The 27,207-nt window shown below is 30.0% G+C and overlaps 1 protein-coding gene across 1 annotated transcript in view; it reads left to right on the forward strand.

Moving 5' to 3' along the window:
* fat3b (FAT atypical cadherin 3b) overlaps positions 1 to 27,207 on the forward strand; it is a 202,630-nt gene that overhangs the window by 153,502 nt on the left and 21,921 nt on the right. The window contains 7 exon segments of the mRNA XM_087806803.1: positions 97 to 228; positions 297 to 454; positions 3,640 to 4,129; positions 6,672 to 6,825; positions 9,233 to 9,389; positions 12,240 to 12,653; positions 15,321 to 15,573. Of these exon segments, the coding sequence (XP_087662929.1) occupies positions 97 to 228; positions 297 to 454; positions 3,640 to 4,129; positions 6,672 to 6,825; positions 9,233 to 9,389; positions 12,240 to 12,653; positions 15,321 to 15,573 (1,758 nt within the window).

The following is a 27,207-nucleotide window of genomic DNA, read 5'->3' on the forward strand; positions in this document are numbered from 1 at the left end:
CAACTTGTCTTTGCTGCAGAAAACAAAAGTTAAAAAACAAGATTAAAAAACAAGCATCTGTAACAAAAGGTCTTTTTAATTTCCATCCCTTCTCAGGGGGAATTTGTCCGACGCCTCTGGAGCTCTGTGAAGGTCAGTCCTGTCCGGCAGACATGCGCTGTGTTCGCTCCGGTCCTACAGCGCCCTCTGTCTGCCAGTGTCAGCCGGAGCGGGTGGACCAGTGTGCGGGTACGAGATCCTCCTCCTGTCCTGGTCCTCGCTCCTCCTGATCCTGATCTCTGGTGTTGGTCCTGCAGGACAAACGTCGCTGAGCTTCTCCGGCAACAGTTACATCAAGTACCGAGTGACGGACGGAGGTCAGAGCGGAGAGATGAGGCTGAGCCTGAAGATCCGGACCCTGCAGAGACGAGGGGTCATCATGTTCACCCGGGTCAACCCCTGCACCATGCTCAAGGTCTGACCCTTCGAAAACCGGGGGTTCGGGTGGGTAGATTCCCCCTCGGGGGCCACGTTATGTAGTGATGTGAGGGGCCGTCTAGACGAGAGGAAGAAGGGATGATGAAAAAGAGCTTCGATGTGATAGGAAAAAAAGATGGATACCGTTGTTTAATACAATATATTTCTCACAATATCATATCAATAATCGACATTCATCATTAATCAACATTTAATTTATTTTAATCTTATCTACTTTATTAATTTCTTTAGCTTCCAAAACATAATTAATAGTTCATAATTCAAGTGTGTATACAATCTACAAGTTACATTTCCACAGGGTTTGTTCACTTTTAAGTTGCAAATTAATTGAATATATATAAATATATAAAGTAATATGATTGTGTAATATTTCATTTCATATTATAGATTGACTTTATTAATCCATCTGTAGATCTCCTTCCAATTATAACATTAAAATTAAAAACATATTTGAAATTAGATTTCCAGTTCACTGCAGACAGTAGAAGAAATTGCAAATAAAAAACGCAGGGTGCAAAGAGATAACGAAGTGCAAATAAAAAGAGTGAAGTGCAAATAAAAATGGGAAAGTGCAAGTGAAAAGAGGAAAGTTCAAATAGATGAAGTGCAAATAAAAAGAGAAAAGTGCAAATGAAAATTGGAAAGTGCAAATAAAAAGATGAAAGTTCAAAGAGATAAAGTGTAAATAAAAATAGAAAAAGTGCAATTCAAAATTGGAAAGTGCAAATAAAAAGAGGAAAGTTCAAATAGATAAAGTACAAATAAAAGGAGCAAAGTGCATATAAAAAATGTAAAGTGCAAGTAAAAAGATGAAAGTTCAAAGAGATAAAGTGAAAATAAAAAGAGGAAAGTGCAAATAAAAATTGGAAAGTGCAAGTAAAAAGAGGAAAGTGCATATAAGAAGAGCTTTGATCAATTTTAGACTTTAAATACATTTAATTTAAAAATATGATATTAAAACCTAATTTTCTAAGTACAAAACCTAAATTAAAGATCTTCAATAACTTAAATGAGTTAAATAATAAAGTTTACCTCATGGGGGCCTGATGTAACATTCGGGCCGTACTTTGCCCGGAAAGCTAAAAGAAAGAAGGATCAATAAAATTCTTTTGTCATGATGGGCAAACTTATTTAAAAATTTGAATAATAATGGAATATAAAATAATTCATAATATAATTTGATTTGAAAATGATATACTTTTCTATTCATTTTATTTCAAGAACACGTTTTAATATTAAAAAATGTTTGTAGCAATAAAAAAAGTGCAAAGAATAAACATATTTATTCCTTAACATCGTAAAATAAATCAAAATTAAATCTATTATTGTGTAATATTTAATTTTAAATTCATATTATTCAGAAATTTTTGAATAGTTTCCCCCAAAAAAAGAGATGATGACAGAAAGAAAAGATAAAAAAAAATCCTTAAACAAAGATATTTAATGACGTAAATTAATTAAATAAAAATGTTCTTTTCCATCCCAAACATCTATTGATGATAATTTACTTAATTATTTTAAGAGATGTTGATTATTTGCCACTTTCTTTTATCTTTTTGGAAAGTAAAGTTTTCAAAATTTTGACAACATTTATTTGTTTTCACATAGTCTGCCTGGTTTTCAACTTTGTTTTGCGTAATTTCTTCCCCTTTTTATTGTTTAATAATTTGATTTAAATACATTTAATTAAGTACGAAATATTAAAAACACATTTTTTAAAATAATAACCTTAAATAAGGACAAATAAAAGAAAGAAAAGATAAAAGATCTTAAATGACTTGAATTAGTTAAATAAAAATATTTTTTGTCATCGCAAATGTCTATAGGTGATAATATACTCAATTTAAAAAAATGTTTTCATATTGTTATTTTATTACATGCTTCATGATTTTCTATTATTTTTAATATAATGATCCTCCAGAAAAATAAAACATTTTTTACATTTGATGATTTTAAACTAAAGTAATTAATAAGTAATATTTTATTAACTTTTTTTTTCTTTTTTTTTGCTGCATTATTATTTTCTCATATTAAGAGATGTGAATTTTGAGCAATTTTTGGACTTTTTTTCGTTTAATTTCAAATACATTTAATTAAGTTAATATTAATTAAATATTAAAACCACTATTTTTCCTAAATAAGGACAATTAAAAAAGAAGAAAAGATTAAAGAAAATAAGATTTTAATTATTTAATGACTATTTTTCATCACAAACATATATAGATGATAATTAACTTAATTTTCCATTTTTAGAGATGTTGATTTTTGGCCATTTAAAAAAAAAAAACTTTTTGGAATAAAAAAAAAGGTGAAACTATATTAGAAAGTTTTTGAAAGTTTTCAAAATCTTGACAACATTTATTTGTTTTCACATGATCCGCCAGGTATTGAACTTTGTTTTGTCTCATTTCTTCCCCTTTTTATTGTTTAATAATTTGTTTTAAATACATTTAATTAAGTACGAGATATTAAAAACACTATTTTTAAAATAATTACCTTAAATAAGGACATATAAAAGAAAGAAGAAAAGAAAAATCCTTAAACAAAGATCTGTAATGACTTTAATTAGTTAAATCAAATTATTATTTGTCATTGCAAACATCAATAGGTGATAATTTACTTTATGTAAATAAAAAAAACGTCATAATGTTATTTTATTACATGCTACATTATTTTCTATTATTTTTATTTAAAGATCCTCCAGAAAAATAAAACATTTTTTAGATTTGATAATTTTGAGCTAAAGTAATTATTTTTATTTTATTAACAATTGTTTTTAATTTATTAATTTTTTTTCTGCATTATTAGTTTCTCATATTAAGAGATTTGGATTTTGAGCCATTTTTGGACTTCAGAAAATACAATTTTAATTGTTTCCCGTTTTTATTGTGTAATATTTAATTTTAAATACATTTAATTAAGTAAGTAAATATTAATTAAATATTAAAACCACATTTTTTCTTAAATAAGGACAATAAAAAAAAGAAGAAAAGATAAGATATTAATGATTTAATGATTATTTTTCAATCAAAAAACATCTATAGATGATAATTTACCATTTTTAGAGATTTTTTGCAAGTAAAAATCAACAGAAAAATGTGTTTACTTTGCTCTTAAATATGCTCACAAAATAAACATTTTCAAATCCTTCTCTCGGTCCAGATCGAAGCGGGTCGTCTCTGGTTCCAGCTGGACTGCGACAACACGCTCGGCATCATGGGTATCTCGGGCCGGCCCATCAACGACGGCCTGTGGCACGCCGTGGCGCTGGAGCTCACCACCAACTACACGCTGCTGTCGCTGGACGACAGCTACGTGGAGAGACGGCGAGCGGCGAGAGCGCCCGTCCGACTCTGGCCGCTCGCCCCCGATTCCTCCTTCTTCTTCGGGGCTCAGGTGAGACCCCAGACCCCGGGCCCCGAGGCGGCGGCGGCGGCGGCCAAAGGGACGCCGAGGGCCCAGGACGGGTTCCAGGGCTGCCTGGCCTCGCTGACGCTCAACGGCTACGAGCTGCCGCTGCAGGACAAGAGGAGTCGATACGCCGAGATCGCCGGCCTGAGCGAAGTCAAGCTGGGCTGCGTTCTGTTCCCCGACCCCTGCGTTAGTCAACCCTGCTTCAACGGGGGCATCTGCAGCAGCCTGCCCCCTGGAGGTGAGGGCGGGAACTGTCGAGTCAAACCTGAAGATGCTCTCAGTTGAACACAAGTGGCAAAAACTATTAAAGATTTGTGATTAAATAAATAAACATATGAGAAAACCGCAGAATTATGCAGAGATATTTCTATTTAAATAAACCTTTTAAAATATATATAGCTACATTATTATACACTCAATACAAAAACGTTTTTTTACACATATTTTATCAGTAAAATAATAATAGGTGGTAAATCTTAAAGGAAAATCAATCAAATATGAATGATTTAGTGAATAAAAAATGTAGAAAAATAACAAAATATTGCGTAAATGTGAAGCAAATTGAGTTTTATATGTTATTTATTTTTAATAAACATGTTTTGTTTTTTTTAGCTTCGTAAATAGAAAACTAAAAAATGCAGAACTATGAAGAGATTTCTATAAAAAAAAAGGTTCTTTACAGCTACATTATAATACACTTAATATTATTATATAATATTATTATTATATCAGTAAAATAATAATAAGAGGTGAATCTTCAAGGAAAATCTATCAAATATGAATGATTTAGTGAATAAAAAATGTAGAAAAATAACAAAATATTGCATAAATGTGAAGCAAATTGAGTTTTATATGTTATTTATTATTTAATAAACATAAGAAAACTAAAAAATGCAGAACTATGAAGAGATTTCTATAAAAAAAAAGGTTCTTTACAGCTACATTATTATACACTTAATATTATTATATAATATTATTATTATATCAGTAAAATAATAATAAGAGGTGAATCTTCAAGGAAAATCTATCAAATATGAATGATTTAGTGAATAAAAAATGTAAGAACATAACAAACAATTGCTTAAATAGGAAGAGAATTTAGTTTTTTATGTTTTATTTTCGTTTTTTTAGCTTCATAAATATAATGTTAATGGGAAACTGAAAAATGCCAAAATATGAAGAGATTTCTATTAAAATAAACATCTTTTTTATGTTGTTTTTCACACCGATTTCATAAAAATAATAATAAGTGACAAATCTTAAAGGGAAATCTATCAAATATGAATGATTTAGTGAATACAAAATGTAGAAAAATAACAAAATATTGCATAAATGTGAAGCAAATTGAGTTTTATATGTTATTTATTATTTAATAAACATGTTTTGTTTTTTTTAGCTTCGTAAATAGAAAACTAAAAAAATGCAGAACTATGAAGAGATTTCTATAAAAAAAAAAGGTTCTTTACAGCTTCATTATTATACACTTAATATTATTATATAATATTATTATTATATCAGTAAAATAATAATAAGAGGCGAATCTTCAAGGAAAATCTATCAAATATGAATGATTTATTGAATAAAAAATGTAAGAACATAACAAACAATTGCTTAAATAGGAAGAGAATTTAGTTTTTTATGTTTTATTTTCGTTTTTTTAGCTTCATAAATATAATGTTAATGGGAAACTGAAAAATTCCAAAATATGAAGAGATTTCTATTAAAATAAACATCTTTTTTATGTTGTTTTTCACACCGATTTCATAAAAATAATAATAAGTGACAAATCTTAAAGGGAAATCTATCAAATATGAATGATTTAGTGAATACAAAATGTAAGAACATAACGAAAATGGCATAAATATGAAGCATATTGAGTTATAATACACTTAATATAAAGACAACGTTAGTCTCTTGTGAACTTGAATAAAAATGTTTTTAGCTACATAATTATACACTTAATTAAAACAGAAAAATGCAAAAATAAAAGCTCCTCAGTCTTTGACAAATCAAAAGTTTGATTTTTTCTCTGTGTTTTTATCAAAAGTGGCAATATCTAAAGTATTACTGATTTAAAAAAATAAATATATATCTTTATTAAAATATAAAGTTTTTTTTGATGCATACTTATATCTGTTTTTGAACTACAAAATATTACACTTAATTAAAACCAAAGTCACAAGTATGTACTTTTTTGAGTATTGTTTTGATTGTTTAAGCGCTTTGTGACCCTGGTCTCGAAAAGCGCTATATAAATAAATATTACTTACTTACTTACATTCTCAGGAGCCGATCAGTCTATTTCTTTTGACAAAACCCTGATTTCTTGGAAAACTAATACGACAAAGTCACAAATCCTGAAGAAAAAGTCATGAAATATTTTGTATTAAATGCAAAAATACACAGGAATATAACAGAAAAATGTGGAAATATAAAGAAACATACATTAATTTTTAAATATACATATTTTTGGGTTTGGCTACATAATCAGAAACCTAATACAAACAATGTCTCTTCATCGGGAGCTTTTTTGACAATAAAAAGATTTATTTTTTTCACACTGATTTTAACAGATGAAAAACTATCAAATCTTAATGATTAGATTAATCAAAATTAAATATAATATTTATTTCGATCTTTGATTATAAACAATAAATAAAAACGTTTATTTTTTATAAATATATATTTGTTTTGCTTTTATCAAAAGTTAAAGATTCAAATTTAACATCTCTCGTTTTTCTTCTAAAACCTTTTTATTTCTTCTTTTTTCTCGGCCACAGGCTTCGAGTGCAGTTGCAGCCCTGGCTTCACTGGGTGGCGCTGTGAGGTCGAGCTGACGTCCTGCACACCGAACCCATGTCTGAACGACGGAGGCTGCAAATCCTCGGGCAGTGGCTTCATCTGTGTCTGTCCAGCTGGACTTGTAGGACTTGTGTAAGTTAATATTTATTATTATATATTTCTTTACTTTAATTGACAAGATCATTGTTTTATGTTTGATTAAATAGATTTAGTTCGAAATTCAACAATTACAAAAAATGTCTGAGCTCGTTTGTGTTGATTCTCTGCTGGAATGATTCAACATTTAAAATTTAATTTTCAGTAAAACTGTTTATTCTCTCGTTCATTAGCGCTCATTTCCTCGCTGCGCCTGTCATTCACTTGTTTCACCACTAGAGGGCACTTCTCCCTCAAAGAAGGCAACATGGCGTTTCTGCAGATCGACATTTAAAATGTATTTATGACGTCATTCCGTTTTTCATTGACAGGAACTGGTTCAATAAAAATGTCACAAATATATTTTAACATTTAAATGATTAAAATGATTCGTACAATACAATATGGATAATCAGTTGATTTAGGATCAGAAAACTTTTATTTACAGTAATTTTTTTGTACAGTTTTTTTCCATATTTAACTTGCATTCAATTATCCTATTATCATTTGTTATTCTATTATTTTATTATTTAATAAAAAAAATGTATTGTATTATTTTTATGTATTTATTATTATTTTTATTATTTTTATTCCCTAGGATATTAGTATTAGTATAAGGTCCACTCAAATTAATTATTTATTATTTTACTATTTGACCAAAGTCGTACAGAAAAATGTATTCCAAGATTAAAATCGTACAAAATACTTTATTACAAGATTAAAGTTTTACAAAAATATTTTATTACGAGATTAAAGTCGTACAAAATACTTTATTATGAGATTAAAATCGTAAAAAAAATATATAAATATTACAAGATTAAAGTAGTACAAAAATATTTTAATTACGAGATTAAAGTTGCACAAAAATATTTTATGAAGAGATTCGTACAAAACTACGACTTTAACCTCGTTTAATAAAGTTTTTTCCTACGGCTCTATCTAGTTTAAAATATTTTGTAAGACTTTAATCTTGTAATAAAGTATTTTGTACGACTTTAATCTCATAAATAAATATTTTAATAAAGACTTTAATTACTGTATATACAGTATAATTTACACCCAAAACAATGCATATTTTGCCAAATTTGACTTAGATTTAGATTCCAGTCGTATTAACTCAACTTAGTTTGGATTAGAATAATTTAGGAGTTCATGACGTGAACATTGATCGGGTCTGCAGACGATGATGTTTGCTGATGATATAGAGAGAGAGAGAGAGAGAGAGAGAGAGAGAGAGAGAGAGAGGGAGGGAGGGGGAGAGGGAGGGAGAGAGGGAGGGAGAGAGGGAGGGAGAGAGAGAGAGAGAGAGAGAGAGAGAGAGCGAGAGAGAGAGAGAGAGGGAGGGTGGGAGGATAAGAGAGAGGGAGGGAGGGAGGGGGAGAGAGAGAGAGAGAGAGAGAGGGAGGGAGGGAGAGAGAGAAAGAGCGAGAGAGAGGGAGGGAGGGAGAGAGAGAGAGGGGGAGGAGGGGGAGAGAGAGAGAGGGAGAGAGAGAGAGAGAGAGAGAGGGAGAGAGAAAGAGAGAGAGAGGGAGGGAGAGAGGGAGGGAGAGAGAGAGAGAGGGAGAGAGAGAGGGAGAGAGAGAGAGAGAGGGAGAGAGAGAGAGAGAGAGAGAGAGGGAGGGAGAGAGGGAGGGGGAGAGAGAGAGAGAGAGAGAGAGGGAGGGAGAGAGGGATGGAGAGAGAGAGAGATAACTTTATTGATAGAAATAGTTTTTCCCACCAGAACACAGCAATACAGACGATTATTCATAAAAACAAAAATAAGAATAAATACAAAGTTTCTCTAAAAAGGAAGTACACAGTGATTTAAAGTGAGAGTTGCAGGAGAAGAAAGAGTTAATGAAGTAATGATATTTAAAAAAACAGCTCAAGATCCTCGGGTCAATAATGGATGAAGGCGAAGAAGAGAGTGCAGCCGGAGCGGCCAGTTCAAGGAAAACCCTTGATTCAGCAGCAGATATAAAAGAAAACCAATACAAGCTGCTATTCTCTTAAAATATGGATGTTCAGCCTCATTAACTAAATCCACATTTGCTTCATTTTTTTCCTTTCAAGCTCAACGTAAAACTCTCCTGAGAATCTTCTCGCTTGGACTCAAAAAAAAAAAAGAAAAAAAAAAGCCTTTTTTCTTGTGTCAATTTTTCTCCCTAAATCCCATCAGTGGAAAAAAAAAAGAATGGAAAAGAGAAGCGAGTGTTTCTTCCATCCTCGGCTCAGCAGGACGCCGTGTTTGAAACGACAAGACATGACGAGAAACTTTTGTGGGCGTTTTTTTTTTCTGCGATTCTTTCTCCGATTTTTTTTTTTGTTGGGAGCCGTGACGACGAGATGATCCCTTAAGAATCTATTTAACTTAAATCCTCCCGAGCGAGGCTTCATTTTTTTTGTTCTTATCTCGTCTCAGATGCGACCAGGACGTGGACGAGTGTCTCCAGGACGACTGCGGGGACGAGGGACGCTGCCTCAACACCTTCGGGTCTTTCTACTGCAACTGCTCCGAGGGCTACGAGGGTCCGGGTTGTCGGGTCGAATCCCCGGCGGATCCTGGCGACGACACACAGGTTTTTTAAATAAAAACATTTTCCCCCTAAAACATGGTTTATTCAGCAGCTGGATATCTGTGTTTCCCAGTTAATGAGAGCAAGTGACTTTTAAAGTTGTCCCGGGTTCTGCTTCGGTGTCACGGGCCGAGACCGGTTCGCGACGCTTTCATTACCTTTGAAGAGGTAATTAGCGGCGAAAAAAAAAAGAAGCGCCGCCGACCTGTTTGGTTGCCGTTTGCGTCTCATGGACCGACTTTATCTTTCTTCGTCAGCGGGAACGACTACTTTCACTCGGCGCCTCTGGATTCGTTTCCAATTAAAGTTTTTTTTTTTTTGCTGCTAATGTACAGTTTCGCTGAATCACTCAACTTGGGGTGTATAAAGTTTACGGTTAAAAAAAAACAACAACAAAACAATTAAACCTCCGTATATCGTCCCAACTTTTTTAATTATTACAAATTAAATACTTCATACTCAACTTATTTACCACTTTAATATATATTTAATATATATTTTAATAATATATCTTACTTATGTATATTAATTCATTCTTTTTATCTGGTACCGTCGTCATCATTAAAGTATGTAAGTTATAGTTCTTTGTAAAGCGCCCTTCGAGACCAGGGTCACAAGGCGCAGGTTCTGATCCACAGACCTCAGAGCCCGAGCTGGGGTGTAAGTCTGGATCAGATCACATGATGGAAGGTCTGACCATGAATAGATCTGAAAGTAAGAACCAGAATTTTAAAGTTGATCCTGAATGAAACTGGCAGCCAGTGAAGAGATTTAAGGATCAGAGAAATGTGAGTTCTTCTACTAGAGCGGCTCAGAATTCTGGCTGCAGAGTTTTGTATCAACTGTAGACGAGATCCTTCTTGTTTAGACACAAACCCAAAAGATAAGGAAAGTTGATAATGGCCACCAAAACAAGCTAGGTTAGGGACCCCTTGACAGTTTATGCAGTAACACTGTTGATCGCTGTATTTTTCAAACTAGGTTACAACAATATGTTGCTCTAAAAAGCCAAAGCCGAGAAGCTACTTCGCCATAACAACCCATTCACTCAGGAAAGTACAATGAAAAAGTGATGGAGTTATTTCTGGATACAACTTTTTTGTAAGGCTCTGGTTTTGTGTCCTTTTGTTAAAGAAAAACAAAACAAAAAAGCATTCAGTTCTGTTGAATATCGATACAATATTGTAAAAAAAAAAGATTGCCATATTGATATGTTCTTACACCTCTAGGATCGACAGAGTAAAACTGACCAAATGTTAGAGTCCTGCCCTTGAAAATCCCCCCGAATCCTTGAGTAATAGTTCTTTGTAAAGCGCCCTTCTAGACCAGGGTCATAAAAGCGCAGGTTCTGATCCAAAGACCTCAGAGCCCGAGCTGGGGTGTAAGTCTGGATCAGAATCTACTGATGGAAGGTCTGACCATGAATAGATCTGAAAGTAAGAAGCAGAATTTTAAAGTTGATCCTGAAAGAAACTGGCAGCCAGTGAAGAGTTTTAAGGATCAGGAGAAATGTGAGTTCTTCTACTAGAGCGGCTCAGAATTCTGGCTGCAGAGTTTTGTATGAACTGTAGACGAGATCCTTCTTGTTTAGACATGAAAACAAACTGTTATAATAGTTTAAACGAGAAGATACAAACGTGTCCTAGAGATATGTAGGCCAAGGAAAAGCAATACTATATGGAGACGATTTTAGTGTTCTTGTTAAATCTAAACATGATTAGCATTTTTCATTTCTTTCTTTCATGGATTTTTATTTAATTGATATTTGTGACATTTACAAATCTCGTTTTTCTCTTTAGTAACTATTGAGTTGAAGTTATTTAAGTATTGTTTAAGACTTTTATTTTATTTTATCTGTATATTAGTTTTTGTTTACTATTTTTTTTGGAATCCTTTATGGGTTTCTCCTCCATTAGTGAAACATATACCAAAAAAAGAGAATAATAATCATATCAACAACATTTTTTTAAATATGTAATTTTTGATGAAAATGTAAACAATTTTTTAAAGGCTTTTTTAAAACAAAAATCAACAACCAGCAGCTCATATAACCTTTTGAACCTCCAATGGTTCATCTGGATTTTAGATTGTGATTTGTGGTATTTAAAAATGAAACTATCGATTCACTTTTTTTAAAATTTGAATTGCAAAATCATTCAAAATCAACCTTAATTGATGATTAACGAAATACAATTTTATTTCAACCAAATAAAAAAGTAAAAAAAATTGTATACATGATTATATTTATTTTATATTTATTTTATTATTGTTTTTTGTTAATTTACATTTTATTTATTAAATTTTCTCACAAAAAACTATGAGTGAAAAATATTTACTTTGTTTATTTGCTAATCAAAAATAAAAAAAAATAAGATAAATTCCAGGGATGTGAGTAATTTGTCTATTTTTAGTCTTTACATCACATATTTAATTCTGTATATAATTACGAATAAAGTTTCCTGTTGAATGTTAGGCTCAATGGACGAATCAATACGTTCAAAATGCTTAATTTTTCCAAAAATGTTTACAGAAAAAAACATAAATATTTTGGAAATAAAATAAATTTCGAGTAGATGGAAGAAAAAAAGGTTAAAAAAAAGAAAATGAAAGGAAATTACCTTAATATTTGTTCAGGCTTTTCCTTGAATTTCTGGAATTCCTGTGTTGTTCTCAGTATTATCTTGATCTTTAAAGTATGTACTTTTCTGAGTATTGTTTTGATTGTTTAAGTGCTTTGTGACCCTGGTCTCGAAAAGCACTATATAAATAAATATTACTTACTTACTTAATAAGCATCATCCTACTTCTGACACCATATATAGACACCATTTAGATTTCTCTTCTCATCCTCAGGCGGAGCCGATCTCTTATGTCGGCCCCGGAGAAATCATCGGCATCGGGGTCCTGGCCTTCGTCATCCTCTTCCTCCTCCTCCTCTTCATCATCTTCAGAAAAAAAATCCGCTTCAGGAAAGACTCGGTGTCGGGCCCCGGCGCTCAGGGGGGCCCCGGGGTCTCGTCCGTCCCCACGGAGACCAGCTACATGCTGCACAAGACCGGCTTCTGCGCCGAGGGGATCGAGTTCAAGGCCGTGCGGGTGTCGGGCTCCCCGGGGAGCGCCGGTGCGACGGGTTGTCATCACGGCGCCGGACCTCCTCAGGTCCTGGTCCGGCCCACCGCACACTCCATGCTGCCGGGGGTCCTGGGGGGCCAGAGCTTGAGGGGCTCGGACTGCGAGAAGACCTCGTCCAGCGACGGCGGCGGGCGGGTAAGAATGAAGTCGACTTTATCGTCCGATCGACGCCGTCGTGATGAAAACAAAACAGGCTTCAAGGTTTTTTTAATATCGAATTCTCTTCAAACTAATTTTTATCATCATATTGATTTTTGTTTTCGCTCGACTCTCTTATTGGAAATATGTGCCTGAGAATATTACTTCTTATTACTTCTTCTCGTACCTGCTTTATGTCCCGAAAGAAAAGAGGTTTTGATATGAGTGTCTTTCACAAATATATCTTTTATTTTGTGTTTTTTATTCAAGAAAATGTATCGAAAATAAACAAGATCATGGTCAGAGTCGGAGAAAAGTAGGCGAATAAATGCATAAAAATGAAGTTTTTCTTCAGAAAACATCAAAGGCAGATATGAATATTTGAAATGTAAGTAAGTAATTTTTATTTATAAAGCGCTTTTCCAGACCAGGGTCACAAAGCGCTTAAACAATCAAAACAATATTCAATAAAGTATGTACTTTAAAGGTCAAGATAAAACTGATAACACAACAGGAGTTCCAGAAAATCAAGGAAAAGCCTGAACAAATAAAAACGTCTTAAGATGTTATAGTGGAAATTAAAAACGAAGGGTTTGAGGGCAACATGAGGCCCATTCAAGGCAATCTTATGGTCCTCATTAAGTTAAAATAATTTATTTTAATTTAATCTTTTTTTTTTTTTTTTTTGTAAATTTAAAATTATTTTTTATTTCATAATTTGATTTAATTTATTTACTCCATTTATTCTGTTTAAAAGTATAAAAAGTATAATGTTTTGGACATAAAATCTAAGATTTAATGCAAACATATTTCAATTTTTATTTTAATTTATGCATTTTTCGTGAAATTTTAATGATAAAGATATTGTGTTAAAGTGAAGAATCCCATTATGTATCAAATCCAAGATTAAATGCAAAAATATGCTTTCTTTTTTTTTAAGTATTTGTTTGTTCTATTGTAAAGATACAAATATTATGTTAAAGTCAATAATTCCATTACATAACTCTTTTTATTCTATTTAAAAGTATAAAAAAGTGTATTTTTTTTACATCAAATCCAAGATTTAATGCAAACATATTTCATTTTTAGTTTTATTTATTAATATGCATTTGTTTGTGAAATTTTAATGGTAAAAATATTCAGTTAAAGTGATTTCCATTATTTAACTCCATTTATTCTGTTTTAAAGTATTAAAAGATGATTGTTAGTCGGGGTAAAGTACGTATAAATGCATAAAATACAAAGTTTTTTTTTAATGTTGGATCTTCAGAAAACATCAAAGGCAGATGTGAAAATTTAAAATGTAGTTCTAGTGGAAATTAAAAACGAAGGGTTTGAGGGCAACATGAGGCCCATTCAAGGCAATCTTATGGTCCTCATTAAGTTCAAATAATTTAGTTTAATTTAATCTTTTTTTTTTTTGTAAATTTAAAATTATTTTTTATTTCATAATTTGATTTATTTATTTACTCCATTTATTCTGTTTAAAAGTATAAAAAGTATAATGTTTTGGACATAAAATCTAAGATTTAATGCGAACATATTTCATTTTTAATTTTAATTTATTACTATGCATTTTTTCGTGAAATTTTAATGATATAAATATTGTGTTAAAGTGAAGAATCCCATTATGTATCAAATCCAAGATTAAATGCAAACATATTTCATTTTTAGTTTTATTTATTACTATGCATTTATTTCTGAAATTCTAATGGTAAAAATATTCAGTTAAAGTGATTTCCATTATGTATCTCCATTTATTCTGTTTTAAAGTATTAAAAGATGATTGTTAGAGTCGGGGTAAAGTATGTATAAATGCATAAAATATGAAGTTTTTTTTTAATGTTGGATCTTCAGAAAACTACTACCAGAAATACTTCTGGTGGAAATTAAAAACGAAGGGTTTGAGGGCAACATGAGGCCCATTTCACGCAGTTTCATGGTCCTCATTAAGTTAAAATCATTTATAATAAATAAAATAATAATAATAATAATATAAAATAAAAATAAATAAATAAATAAATAAAAAATAAAAAAATAAAAAAATAAAAAAATAATAGTTAAAATAATAGTAGTGTATTTTTCGTAAATTACAAATTATTGTTTCATTTATTATCTTTCAAAAATCTTTCCTATCTTGTCATGTTAAATGAACTGAAAATATGTAACTATAAATGTTTCTTTACATTGTGTTTTTAGTTGCAATAGTTTTCCTTGGTTTACCTTTGACCTTTGACCATGTTAATTCTTTTAACTTTATTTGTGGCCGAAACATTGCACTCATTGCCACATTTATTCACCCCCCCCCCCCCCCCGCCCCCAGACTAACATTTATATTCTCATTATTTCATTTTTGTACTACTTACAATATTTAAAAAATTACTTTTTTTGTCTTGTTTCTTTTACTAACCTTCATATTTTAAAATGTAATCACATCAGATTAAACACTTCTTATAATCATGTATTCGGGCACAAAGAATTTGAACAATTTGAACAAATTCAATCTTAAATGTATTTTTATAGTAAGAATTTCTCAAAACATCAAAGGAAAATGTAAATATTTCAATTGACTTTTCCTCCCACTGAAGATAATTCGATGTATTGAATCAATAAAAACCCAAAAATCGAATTAACTTCTTCAATGTTTGATGTTTCCGTCGACAGCTGAGCAGCTTCCTCTCCGACGTCTCCAACATCCGAGGCGTCGCCACCAGGAGGGGGATCGCGGTCTGCAGCGTGGCCCCCAACCTGCCCACGACCTCCTCCTCGCGCCTGGTGCCGAGCCCCGCCCACAAGGTGTCGTGGGAGGGCGAGGAGCCGAGGGTGGACGGGTCCGAGAGACGCCGCGACGACAGGGAGCAGGAATGGGGGCAACGAGCGTTCCAGCTGGAGAGGACGCAGAGAGACGCTCCGCTGGGTGAGGAAACACTAAAGAATAAACGTTAAAATAGTTCGAATTAACTCGAGGGAAGCGTTTAATCCCGACAACATGTCAAGGCGCCATTTTTATCCGGGATAAGATGTTGACGCAGAAACTTGTGTTTTCGATACTATCTTGTTTGGTTTTACCAAGTTGAGAGGTTTTCAATTAAATCCCAAATTATTTTTTTATTCCATCATTTCTTTTCATTGATTTACTCCATTTATTCTGTTTAAAATGATAAAAAGTCATATTTTTTACATCGCAAATCCAAGATTATTTGCAAAAATAATTCAATTATTATTATTTTTTTTTTTATGGATTTGTTTGTTCTATTGTACAGATAAAAATATTATGTTACAGTAAAAAAATCCATTACGTAACTCTATTTATTCCATTTAGAAGTATAAAATAGTGTCATTTTTTATACATATTTCAATTTTTTTTTTATGTATTACCAATAATTTGTTTGTGAAATTTTAATGATAAAAATATTATGTTAAAGTAAATAATTATAATAACGTAACTCCTTTTATTCTATTTAAAAGTGTAACATTTTTTTATTTTTTTCACATCAAATCCAAGATTTAATGCAAACATATTTCATTTTTGTTTTTAATTTATTACTTTGCATTTGTTTGTGAACTTTTAACGATACAAATATTATGTTTAAGTACAGAATTCCATTATGTATCTCCATTTATTTTGTTTAAAATGATAAAAAGTCATATTTTTTACATCACAAATCCAAGATTAATTGCAAAAATATTTTAAATTTTTCGTTACTTTTTTTATGGATTTGTTTGTTCTATTGTACAGATAAAAATATTATGTTAAAGTGAAAAAATCCATTAAGTAACTCTATTTATTCCATTTAGAAGTATAAAATAGAGTAATGTTTTATACATATTTCAATTTTTTTTAAATGTATTACTATGAATTTGTTTGTGAAACTTTAATGATAAAAATATTATGTTAAAGTAAATAATTATAATAACGTAACTCCTTTTATTCTATTTAAAAGTATAACATTTTTTAATTTTTTTCACATCAAATCCAAGATTTAATGCAAACATATTTCATTTTTGTTTTTAATTTATTACTTTGCATTTGTTTGTGAACTTTTAACGATACAAATATTATGTTTAAGTACAGAATTCCATTATGTAACTCCATTTATTTTGTTTAAAATGATAAAAAGTCATATTTTTTACATCGCAAATCCAAGATTAATTGCAAAAATATTTTAAATTTTTTGTTACTTTTTTTATGGATTTGTTTGTTCTATTGTACAGATAAAAATATTATGTTAAAGTAAAAAAATCCATTACGTAACTCTATTTATTCCATTTAGAAGTATAAAATAGTGTCATTTTTTATACATATTTCAATTTTTTTTATGTATTACTATGCATTTGTTTGTGAAATTTTAATGATAAAAATATTATGTTAAAGTAAATAATTATAATAACGTAACTCCTTTTATTCTATTTAAAAGTATAACATTTTTTAATTTTTTTCACATCAAATCCAAGATTTAATGCAAACATATTTCATTTTTGTTTTTAATTTATTAATTTGCATTTGTTTGTGAACTTTTAATGATACAAATATTATGTTTAAGTACAGAATTCCATTATGTAACTCCATTTATTTTGTTTAAAATGATAAAAAGTCATATTTTTTACATCGCAAATCCAAGATTAATTGCAAAAATATTTTACATTTTTTGTTACTTTTTTTATGGATTTGTCTATTCTATTGTACAGATAAAAATATTATGTTAAAGTAAAAGATTCCATTATGTAACTCTATTTATTCCATTTAGAAGTATAAAATAGTGTCATTTTTTATACATATTTCAATTTTTTTTTTTATGTATTACTATGCATTTGTTTGTGAAATTTTTAATGATAAAAATATTATGTTAAAGTAAATAATTATAATAACGTAACTCCTTTTATTCTATTTAAAAGTATAGAAAAGTTTTTTTGTTTTTTTTACATCAAATCCAAGATTTAATGCAAACATATTTCATTTTTGTTTTTAATTTATTACTTTGCATTTGTTTGTGAACTTTTAATGATACAAATTTTATGTTTAAGTACAGAACTCCATTATGTATCTCATCTTATTTTGTTTAAAATGATTAAAAGATGATGGTCGGAGTCAGAGTCGGGGAAAAGTGGCGTATAAATGCATAATTATGGAGAGAACCCCCCGTTCAACCCCCCTTTCAGCCCCCCCGTTCAACCCCAGCCTTCACCACAACTCATTTTTAATCGGTGGCCACGTCCAGGTCATAACATAAATATTTATGGTCTGTGACACGATCGAATGACATCATATCTAAGAGTCTTTAAATCTTGAAAAAATATATATTTATTATTATTATGCTGTTTTTTTTTAAATATATTGTAATGATAAATAGATTTAAAGTGCAGGATTCCATTATTTAACTTCCTTTATTCTATCTAAAAGTTTAAAAAAGGGTATTTTTATTACATCAAATCCAAGATTTGTTTTTGTATTACTAATCATTAGTTTGTTCTATTGTAAAATTAAAATTATTATGTTAAAGTGAAGAATTATATTTGGTAACTCCATTTAAGTTTGTTTTTTTTACATCAAATCCAAGATTTACTCCAGGAATATTAAAAAATATATATTATATCATTATGCATTTATTTTATTATGGCTATAATGAACATATTTAGTTAAACTGAAGGATTCCATTACGTAACTCAATTTATTCTGTTTAAAAGTATAAAAATAAGTCATATTTTTTGACATCAAATCCAAGGTTTTATTCGGTAATATTAAAAAATGTACTTATAATTTAGTATTATGCATTTCTTTTTGTTCTATTGTAAAGATAAACATATAAGTATAAGTTAAGGTGAAGGATTTTATTCCATTTATTCTGTTTAAAAGTATAAAAAGGTCATAATTCCAAGATTTAATGCGAAAATATTTTTAAAAATATACATTTATTATTATGCATGTTTTGGTTATATTTTAAGTTTAAAATATTAAGTTAAAGTGAAGGATTTTAAAACATAACTTTTATTCTGTTCCTAAGTGTAAAAAGATCACAAATGATTTACATAAAATACAAGATTAAATGGAAAAATATTTTAAAAAAAATATGATTTATTATCATTCATTAGTTTGTTGTATTGTTATGATAAATATATTATGTTAAAGTTAGTAAGTCTTTTATATTTGTAGAGAAGGATTTCAAAACCCATTTATTCTGTTCTTAAGTATAAAAAGATCACAAATTATTCACATAAAAACTAAATTAAATGGAAAAATATTTAAAAACATATGACTTATTATTATGCATTTGTTTGTTATATTGTAATGATAAATTTATTATGTTAAAGTTATTAAATCTTTTATATTTGTAGAGAAGGATTTCAAAACCTAACTCCATTTATTCTGTTCTTCAGTATAAAAAGGTCACAAATTATTTACATAAAAAACTAAATTAAATGGAAAAATATTTAAAAAAAACATGATTTATTATCATTCATTAGTTTGTTGTATTGTTATGATAAATATATTATGTTAAAGTTAGTAAGTCTTTTATATTTGTAGAGAATTTCAAAACCCATTTATTCTGTTCTTAAGTATAAAAAGATCACAAATTATTCACATAAAAACTAAATTAAATGGAAAAATATTTAAAAACATATGACTTATTATTATGCATTTGTTTGTTATATTGTAATGATAAATTTATTATGTTAAAGTAAGTAAGTCATTTATATTTGTAGAGAAGGATTTAAAAACCTAACTCCATTTATTCTGTTCTTAAGTATAAAAAGGTCACAACTTATTTACATAAAAACTAAATTAAATGGAAAAATATTTAAAATATATATGATTTATTATTATGCATTTGTTTGTTATTTTGTAATGATACATATATTATGCTAAAGTAAGCAAGTCATTTATATTTGTAGAGAAGGATTTCAAAAGTATAAAAAGATCACAAATAATTTACATCAAATCCAAGATTTAATTTATTATTATGCATTTGTTTGTTGTGTTGTTAGGTTTACTACTCAACTCAATTTATTCAGTTTAAAAGTATAAAAAGTAACTATTTCTGTTGGAAACTCTACTATTAATGTCATTTTTTCGCACCAAAATGATAAATTTCTACTGATGTTTCTGATCAATCCTGAATCCTCTCTTCACGCAGAACAACCTCCAGTAAACACTTTGTTCACAAACAGTCCGGTTTTTATATATATATATATATATATATATATATATATATATATATATATATATATAATATTATAATAATAATAATTTACTGCAGTGGTCTCAGGTTTGAACAGATACACAATGTGTGGTCAAGTCCAGAAAGTGTGGAAAATAAAAAATGTAAAAAGGGAAAAATATTCTAAAATGTATAAAAAGTAAAAAAAAAACGAAAATTTTGAAACTGTAAATGAATAATTTAAGTTTTCAAATCACATATATGTTTGAATTTCAATAAATTAAACATGTGTTCTTACCCATTTAACAAAAAAAATGCGGGCCAAATATGGGCCAGCCGAGTCATGTTATGTGGCCCTCAGGGTGGTTGAAAATAAATAAGTAAATAAAAAAACGTTTTCGGACGACGTATAAAAAGAGACTGTTTACAGACCAGCTTCGTAGCCGTTTTTATCGTTATATCAACCATTAAAATGAACATTTTATATCGTCAGCGTCGATTGACGACCCTGTCATGTTTTTTTTCCCTTGGATCGACCTTTTGGCTCAGCTCTTTCTCAACCGGTAGAGGCCGATCATCGAGACGAAGATCCTGTTGATCTCGCGCTCTTCCCTCACTCGTGAACAAGACCCTTAGATACTTGATACAAGACAGTTGAGGAAGCTTAAGCGTCTTTTTTTAAACTCTTTTTAAGCCCCGCCCACTGAAAACACTTGATGAATTATTGTTGACCATAACATAACCACACCCACTTTGCTGTGAGTGGTCAAACATGGAGGTTTGTCACTGCGCGTCGTCAATCCTGGAAGTATCTGCCTCCAAGGGACTCGTTGTATAAACAAAGCGGTGTGTGATTACAGCTGGCTGGAGGAGGAGTGAAGCCATTATTACGTCATTATGGACTCTCGTAACCTCTTGTTCGCCCAGATTTCAGAGCAACTTTATAAAGTAATACGTCTAAAACATGGTCATGATGAGGAACTTACTGCGTCTTGGAGAGAAATACTTCAACATTACAATCATGTCAGTGATTCAGGAGTTTCATTAGTTAACCTTTAAAGAGTTTTCTGAACAAAATGTATATTAACTTTCATTTAATTTACTCAAAAGAAAGAATGATGTTGTCTTTTGGATTTCTGGAGGCTCGAACTTGGTTATTTTATGTGTTTTTATATCCTTTTCCAAAACAAATGTAAGTAAAGGTTATTTGTAAAGATGTTTCTAGACCGGGGTCACAAAGCTCTTTAACAATCAAAAACAATACACAGCTAAAATATATACATTAAAGGGCACCTAATGTGTTGATTTAAGTGTATCTTAAATTGTTCTAGGACCTCTATTATACTCATCAGTGTGTTTCTTTTTGCACAAAACTGTCATTTAATAAAGATATTTATGTTAAAAAATAAGTCGTGTCGGAGCAGCCACGCCCACTCTGCTCTGATTGGTCACAAAAACACGAGTTGCATTCAAGGTCTCTCGTAAATTTCAACTCACCCCTAAAACTCCCGTTTTGTACATTAGAAACGAATAATAAAAATAAGGTTTGCTGCTTAATGTACACGTTACAATAACACCTAAAGGCAGAAGTAACTCTCACCATGTTTACATAAATATTTATTTTGTTTCATGATTAACATGAAGGTTCTTAACTGATTTAGGGCTTCTAGGGGAGGACACCTGCACCAGAGTGATGTCAGAATGTATAATTTAAACCGTAATCTCGTTTGGAGAGATTTCAGACGAGCACTTTATTAAGTAATGACTTAAAAACAGAGCAACGTCATGATGAATGAACTACTGCATTTTGAAGAGGACGACTTCAACTTTTCAGTTAAAAGTCAGGAGAGTTTGGTTTTCACATTAGGTGTCCTTTAAGTAGATCAAGACACAAAAGACATGTCCCAGAAAATCAGGGAAAAGTCTGCAAACATAAGAATGTCTTCCTTTTCAAGACAATGTTACTCTTATTGGAAGTCTTGGTGTAATTTTACACATGAATAATCTTTCTTATCTTATCTTAAACATCACAAAGTTAACATTAACCTTGAGTTTGACACAGTTGGTAAGATATGTGGTAGAAGACTTATGGTTCGTGGACTGTTTCTCCGACACCTGTAACAAGACGTTAATGAAAACGTGTCCAGATGAGTTTTGAGCCGAATAAAGTAAGTAAGTAATATTTATTTATATAGCGCTTTTCCAGACCAGGGTCACAAAGCACTTAAACAATCAAAACAATACTCAAAAAAGTATATACTTTAAAGATCAAGATAATACTGAGAACAACACAGGAGTTCGAGAAATTCAAGGAAAAGCCTGAACAAATAAAAACGTCTTAAGATGTTTCTTAAAGGAGTCAGTAGATCCATCAAGCGCAAAGAAAGAGGAAGATCGTTCCAAAGCTTAGGAGCAACAGCCTGAAAATATTTCTCTCCTCTGGTCCTGAGCCGTGTGCGAGGAACCATAAGTAGATTCTGATCCACAGACCTCAGAGCCCGAGCTGGGGTGTAAGTCTGGATCAGATCACTGATGGAAGGTCTGACCATGAATAGATCTGAAAGTAAGAACCAGAATTTTAAAGTTGATCCTGAAAGAAACTGGAAGCCAGTGAAGAGTTTTAAGGATCGGAGAAATGTGAGTTCTTCTACTAGAGCGGGTCAGAATTCTCACTGCAGAGTTCTGAATCAACTGCAGGCGAGACACATCCTTCTTGTTAAGACATGACAACAAACTGTTACAATAGTCCAGACGAGAAGAAACAAACGCATGGATTACAAGCTCCAGATCATGTTCCGACAACATCTTCCTAAATTGACGTTATAATCCTGTGGATTTCCCTCGATGATGACGGAGAAGATTTAAGTTTGTCTTTTGCTCGACATCGTCGCTCTCGTTTCGCTCGCCGTCGTTAATTCCCCCGAAACATTTCGGCCGCCGGGAAAAAAATCAATGGACGAAGACAAAGACGTCGGATGAATGGCTTCATGGGCGTCGACGCACTATTGTCGCCGCTCGCTGCCGATGTTGCCGTCCTGGAGTTTATGCGTCGATCATCGATCGCTTCCCGTGAGCATCGGCGACTATTTCACTTCACAGGGAGGACGAGGAGGAAGGAAAAGAAGCCTCCGGTGAAGTCGAGCCCATAAAACACGTATCGACCGCGGGAGCATTTAAGAAGATTATTAACGATGATCACGATCCATTATTTATAATAGGTGGTGAAAAAACTAACAAGGTCCAAACATCGAGGGAACGATTCTTTTCTTTTTCTTCACGATATGATGATCATCTGAGATTAAGATGAAGGTTTTTTTTCTTAATTAACTCAATAGAGAGACTGTGGTTTTGTGAGGGAAATGATTTAAAACACTGTGTTTTGATCATTTTTAATAAATAAAAGTGAATTTACACACAAAAAATAAACTAATTCCATTTTTAAATTTAAGTTGTAGAGTGACTAGGATTTTTGTCTTGTTAAGGGTGAGTTAAAAGAAAAAGAAAAGTGTGTTAAAAATGATGATGATTGCAGGGAAAAGGAGAGAAATACAGCAGGGAAATAAACTTCATGTTTCTTTCATCTGCTGCAGTTTCCTTGGACGACCACAGCGTCTACGATCCTCAACGTTTCTTTGTTCACAGCATAGTAACTATCATGTATGTGTAATAAGAAACACGCTATAGAAAACCTATGTATTATTTTTTATTATTATGATGATTATTATGATTATTATTAGGGTGGGGTACCAATACTAAACAGTAGTTACCAGACTCAATAGCATGGCATGTTATAAAGGTTTTTGTGTTGTTTTTCTTGATGAAAATTTTCAAGAAAATAAAAAAAAAACATTTTAAAATAGGTTAAAATTTTAGAAATGCATTTAATTTCATAAAGTTTAGCAATTTGTTATTATTTTTTAGTTGTTGTGAAAACCTATTTACCGGTAGGTTGTTGTGAGGTTTACCTTGATGAAAAGTTTTGAGAAATTTTCCCCCATTTTTTAATTATGGTCACAATTGCATTTAAAAAATGCTATTTATTTAATTAACAAACAATGAAGCAATTTTATTTTTTTAATGGTTGGGAAAACATATATAGGTTGTTGTGAGGTAATCTTTGATGAAAAATTTCCAGGAATTTTCCCCATTTTTTTTTTCATTGTGGTCACGAATGCATTTGAAAAAAATGCATTTTATTTCATCGACAAACAATGTAGCAATTTGTTTTTTGTTTTTTTAATTGTTGTGAAAACATATAAAGGTTGTTGAGTGGTTTTACTTGATGAACCCCACAATAATATTACTAACAATTCATAAAGTCTATTATTTCAAAATTCAAAGTTTTTGGAAGTTTTTGCATTTCATTTTTCAAAGACCATTTTGGAGCAAAAATCTAAAGACTAAATTTGTTTTTTAAACATTTATTTCAAAAAGAAGATTGTGTCTTATATTCAAAAATATATACAGTATATTTTATATTCTCCTCAGGAAGTTTGTTAATTTTCTTGTGTTTATTAATGAACCAACAAAGAGTCCAACAGTGCGCTAATGACTACATAATTTTCACACTTATCTGGATAAAAAGTAGAATCACATTATAATCCAAGCAGTACTTTTACTTAAGCTTTAAGGTCCAACACTACACGACCTTTAACTCTTTTTAATACATATTTGTTCATATAATGATGATAAATATGATCTAAATCCTGGTGAAACACCAAAAAGGAGCAAAATAAAAAACTAGAAAACAAAAGTTTTCGTTAAAACCCCCCCAAAACTAACCTTGAAAAAAACAAGTCTAAAAATAAAACCTCCTGAACTAAGAAAACTCAGTGTGTCGTTGATTACGAGGCGACGAGTGGAAGCTTCATCTGGAGGATTCAGCAGTTCCTCAAAGTTCCCTCTCGTGCTTCTCTCACCGATACCAGGCGTTAAACTGTCATCCACGCCGTGGATCTTCCAAAAAAAGTTGCCGAAATTAAACGCATATTTCACTGGTTTCTTTCTAAAAAAAGAAAGTGTTGCTTCACCGGTTCGCGTCCCAATCGACACGTCGTCTTCTAGACCCTCCAGAGATGAACTCATGCTAAGATAGTTATCACCACAATTAAAAAAAAGAAAAACCTGTGAGCGAGAGAAAGGAATGGAATAAAAAAAAAGAAAAATCTTTCTGACTTGATTGTATTGAAGTGAGCTCTCAGCGGTGAGTGGAATTAGAGCGGTGGCTGCGGCGCTGCCTTTCTTATTTACTTTGATTGATAGTTCTGCCGAGCAGCTCACACTCCCACAGGGCGTCTCACTTGTTCCGAACGCACTGGACCGAGACCACCCGCATCAGGCTCAGAGAGCTCAGGCCGACCCCCCACAACAACAACAACAACAAAAAAGTAAATAAAATAAATCCTGGCCCGAGTGAGTTGGGGATGTGATTGGACTGTTTGAAAGGCAAATATGATTCTAGAAGCTTTTCTTTTTCCTTGTTTCAACATCGGTCGGATTTTTGCTTGTTCTTTACGGAAATGTCAAACGCTAAAATATTCAAAAGCATAGGTTTTTTTTGAAGTATATTAAAGTAAAGAAATATGATCATGAATATACATATTAATGAAAAACAATAATAGCGATAAATAAATAAATAAAAACAACATAATTATGATTATTAAATCAATAAAGTAAAAAAATATGTTAAAAAAAATGAATACAAAATAATAAATAACAAGAATATATAAAGCAATACTTAATAGTAAATATAATAAAGAAAGACAATAACAAAATAAAATAAATAAACACAAAAAAACGCTAAAATATTCAAAAGCATAGGTTTTTTTTAAGTATATTAAAGTAAAGAAATATGATCATGAATATAAATATTAATGAAAAACAATAATAGCAATAAATAAAAACAACATAATTATGATTATTAAATCAATAAAGTAAAAAAATATGTTAAAAAAAATGAATAAAAAATAATAAATAACAAGAATATATAAAGCAATAATTAATAGTAAATATTATAAAGAAAGACAATAACAAAATAAAATAAATAAACACAAAAAAACGCTAAAATATACAAATGCATACGTTTTTTTTAAAGAATATTAAAGTAAAAAATATGATCATGAATATAAATATTAATGAAAAACAATAATAGCAATAAATAAATAAATAAAAATAATACATAATTATTAAATCAATAAAGTAAAAAAACATGTTAAAAAAATGAATACAAAATAATAAATAACAAGAATATATAAAGCAATACTTAATAGTAAATATAATAAAGAAAGACAATAACAAAATAAAATAAATAAACACAAAAAAACGCTAAAATATACAAATGCATACTTTTTTTTGAAGAATATTAAAGTAAAGAAATATTATCATGAATATAAATATTAATGAAAAACAATAATAGCAATAAATAAATAAATAAAAACAACAAAAATAATGATTATTAAATCAATAAAGTAAAAAAACATGTTAAAAAAATGAATAAAAAATAATAAATAACAAGAATATATAGAGCAATAATTAATAGTAAATATAATAAAGAAAGACAATAACAAAATAAAATAAATAAACACAAAAAAACGCTAAAATATACAAATGCATACTTTTTTTTAAAGAATATTAAAGTAAAAAATATGATCATGAATATAAATATTATTGAAAAACAATAATAGCAATAAATAAATAAATAAAAACAACATAATTATTAAATCAATAAAGTAAAAAAACATGTTAAAAAAAATGAATAAAAAATAATAATAATAAAAGATAATAAATAACAAGAATATATAAAGCAATAATTAATAGTAAATATTATAAAGAAAGACAATAACAAAATAAAATAAATAAACACAAAAAAACGCTTAAATATACAAATGCATACGTTTTTTTTAAAAGAATATTAAAGTAAAAAATATGATCATGAATATAAATATTAATGAAAAACAATAATAGGAATAAATAAATAAATAAAAATAATACATAATTATGATTATTAAATCAATAAAGTAAAAAAACATGTTAAAAAAATGAATGAAAGTTAATAAATAACAAGAATATATAAAGCAATAATTAATAGTAAATATAATAAAGAAAGACAATAACAAAATAAAATAAATAAACACAAAAAAACGCTTAAATATACAAATGCATACGTTTTTTTTAAAGAATATTAAAGTAAAACATATGATCATGAATATAAATATTAATGAAAAACAATAATAGCAATAAATAAAAACAACATAATTATGATTATTAAATCAATAAAGTAAAAAAACATGTTAAAAAAAATGAATACAAAATAATAATAATACAAAATAATAAATAACAAGAATATATAAAGCAATAATTAATAGTAAATATAATATAGAAAGACAATAACAAAA

This window comes from Callionymus lyra, chromosome 14 (genome assembly GCF_982586985.1).
Source record: "Callionymus lyra chromosome 14, fCalLyr1.hap1.1, whole genome shotgun sequence".
NCBI lineage: Eukaryota > Metazoa > Chordata > Actinopteri > Syngnathiformes > Callionymidae > Callionymus > Callionymus lyra.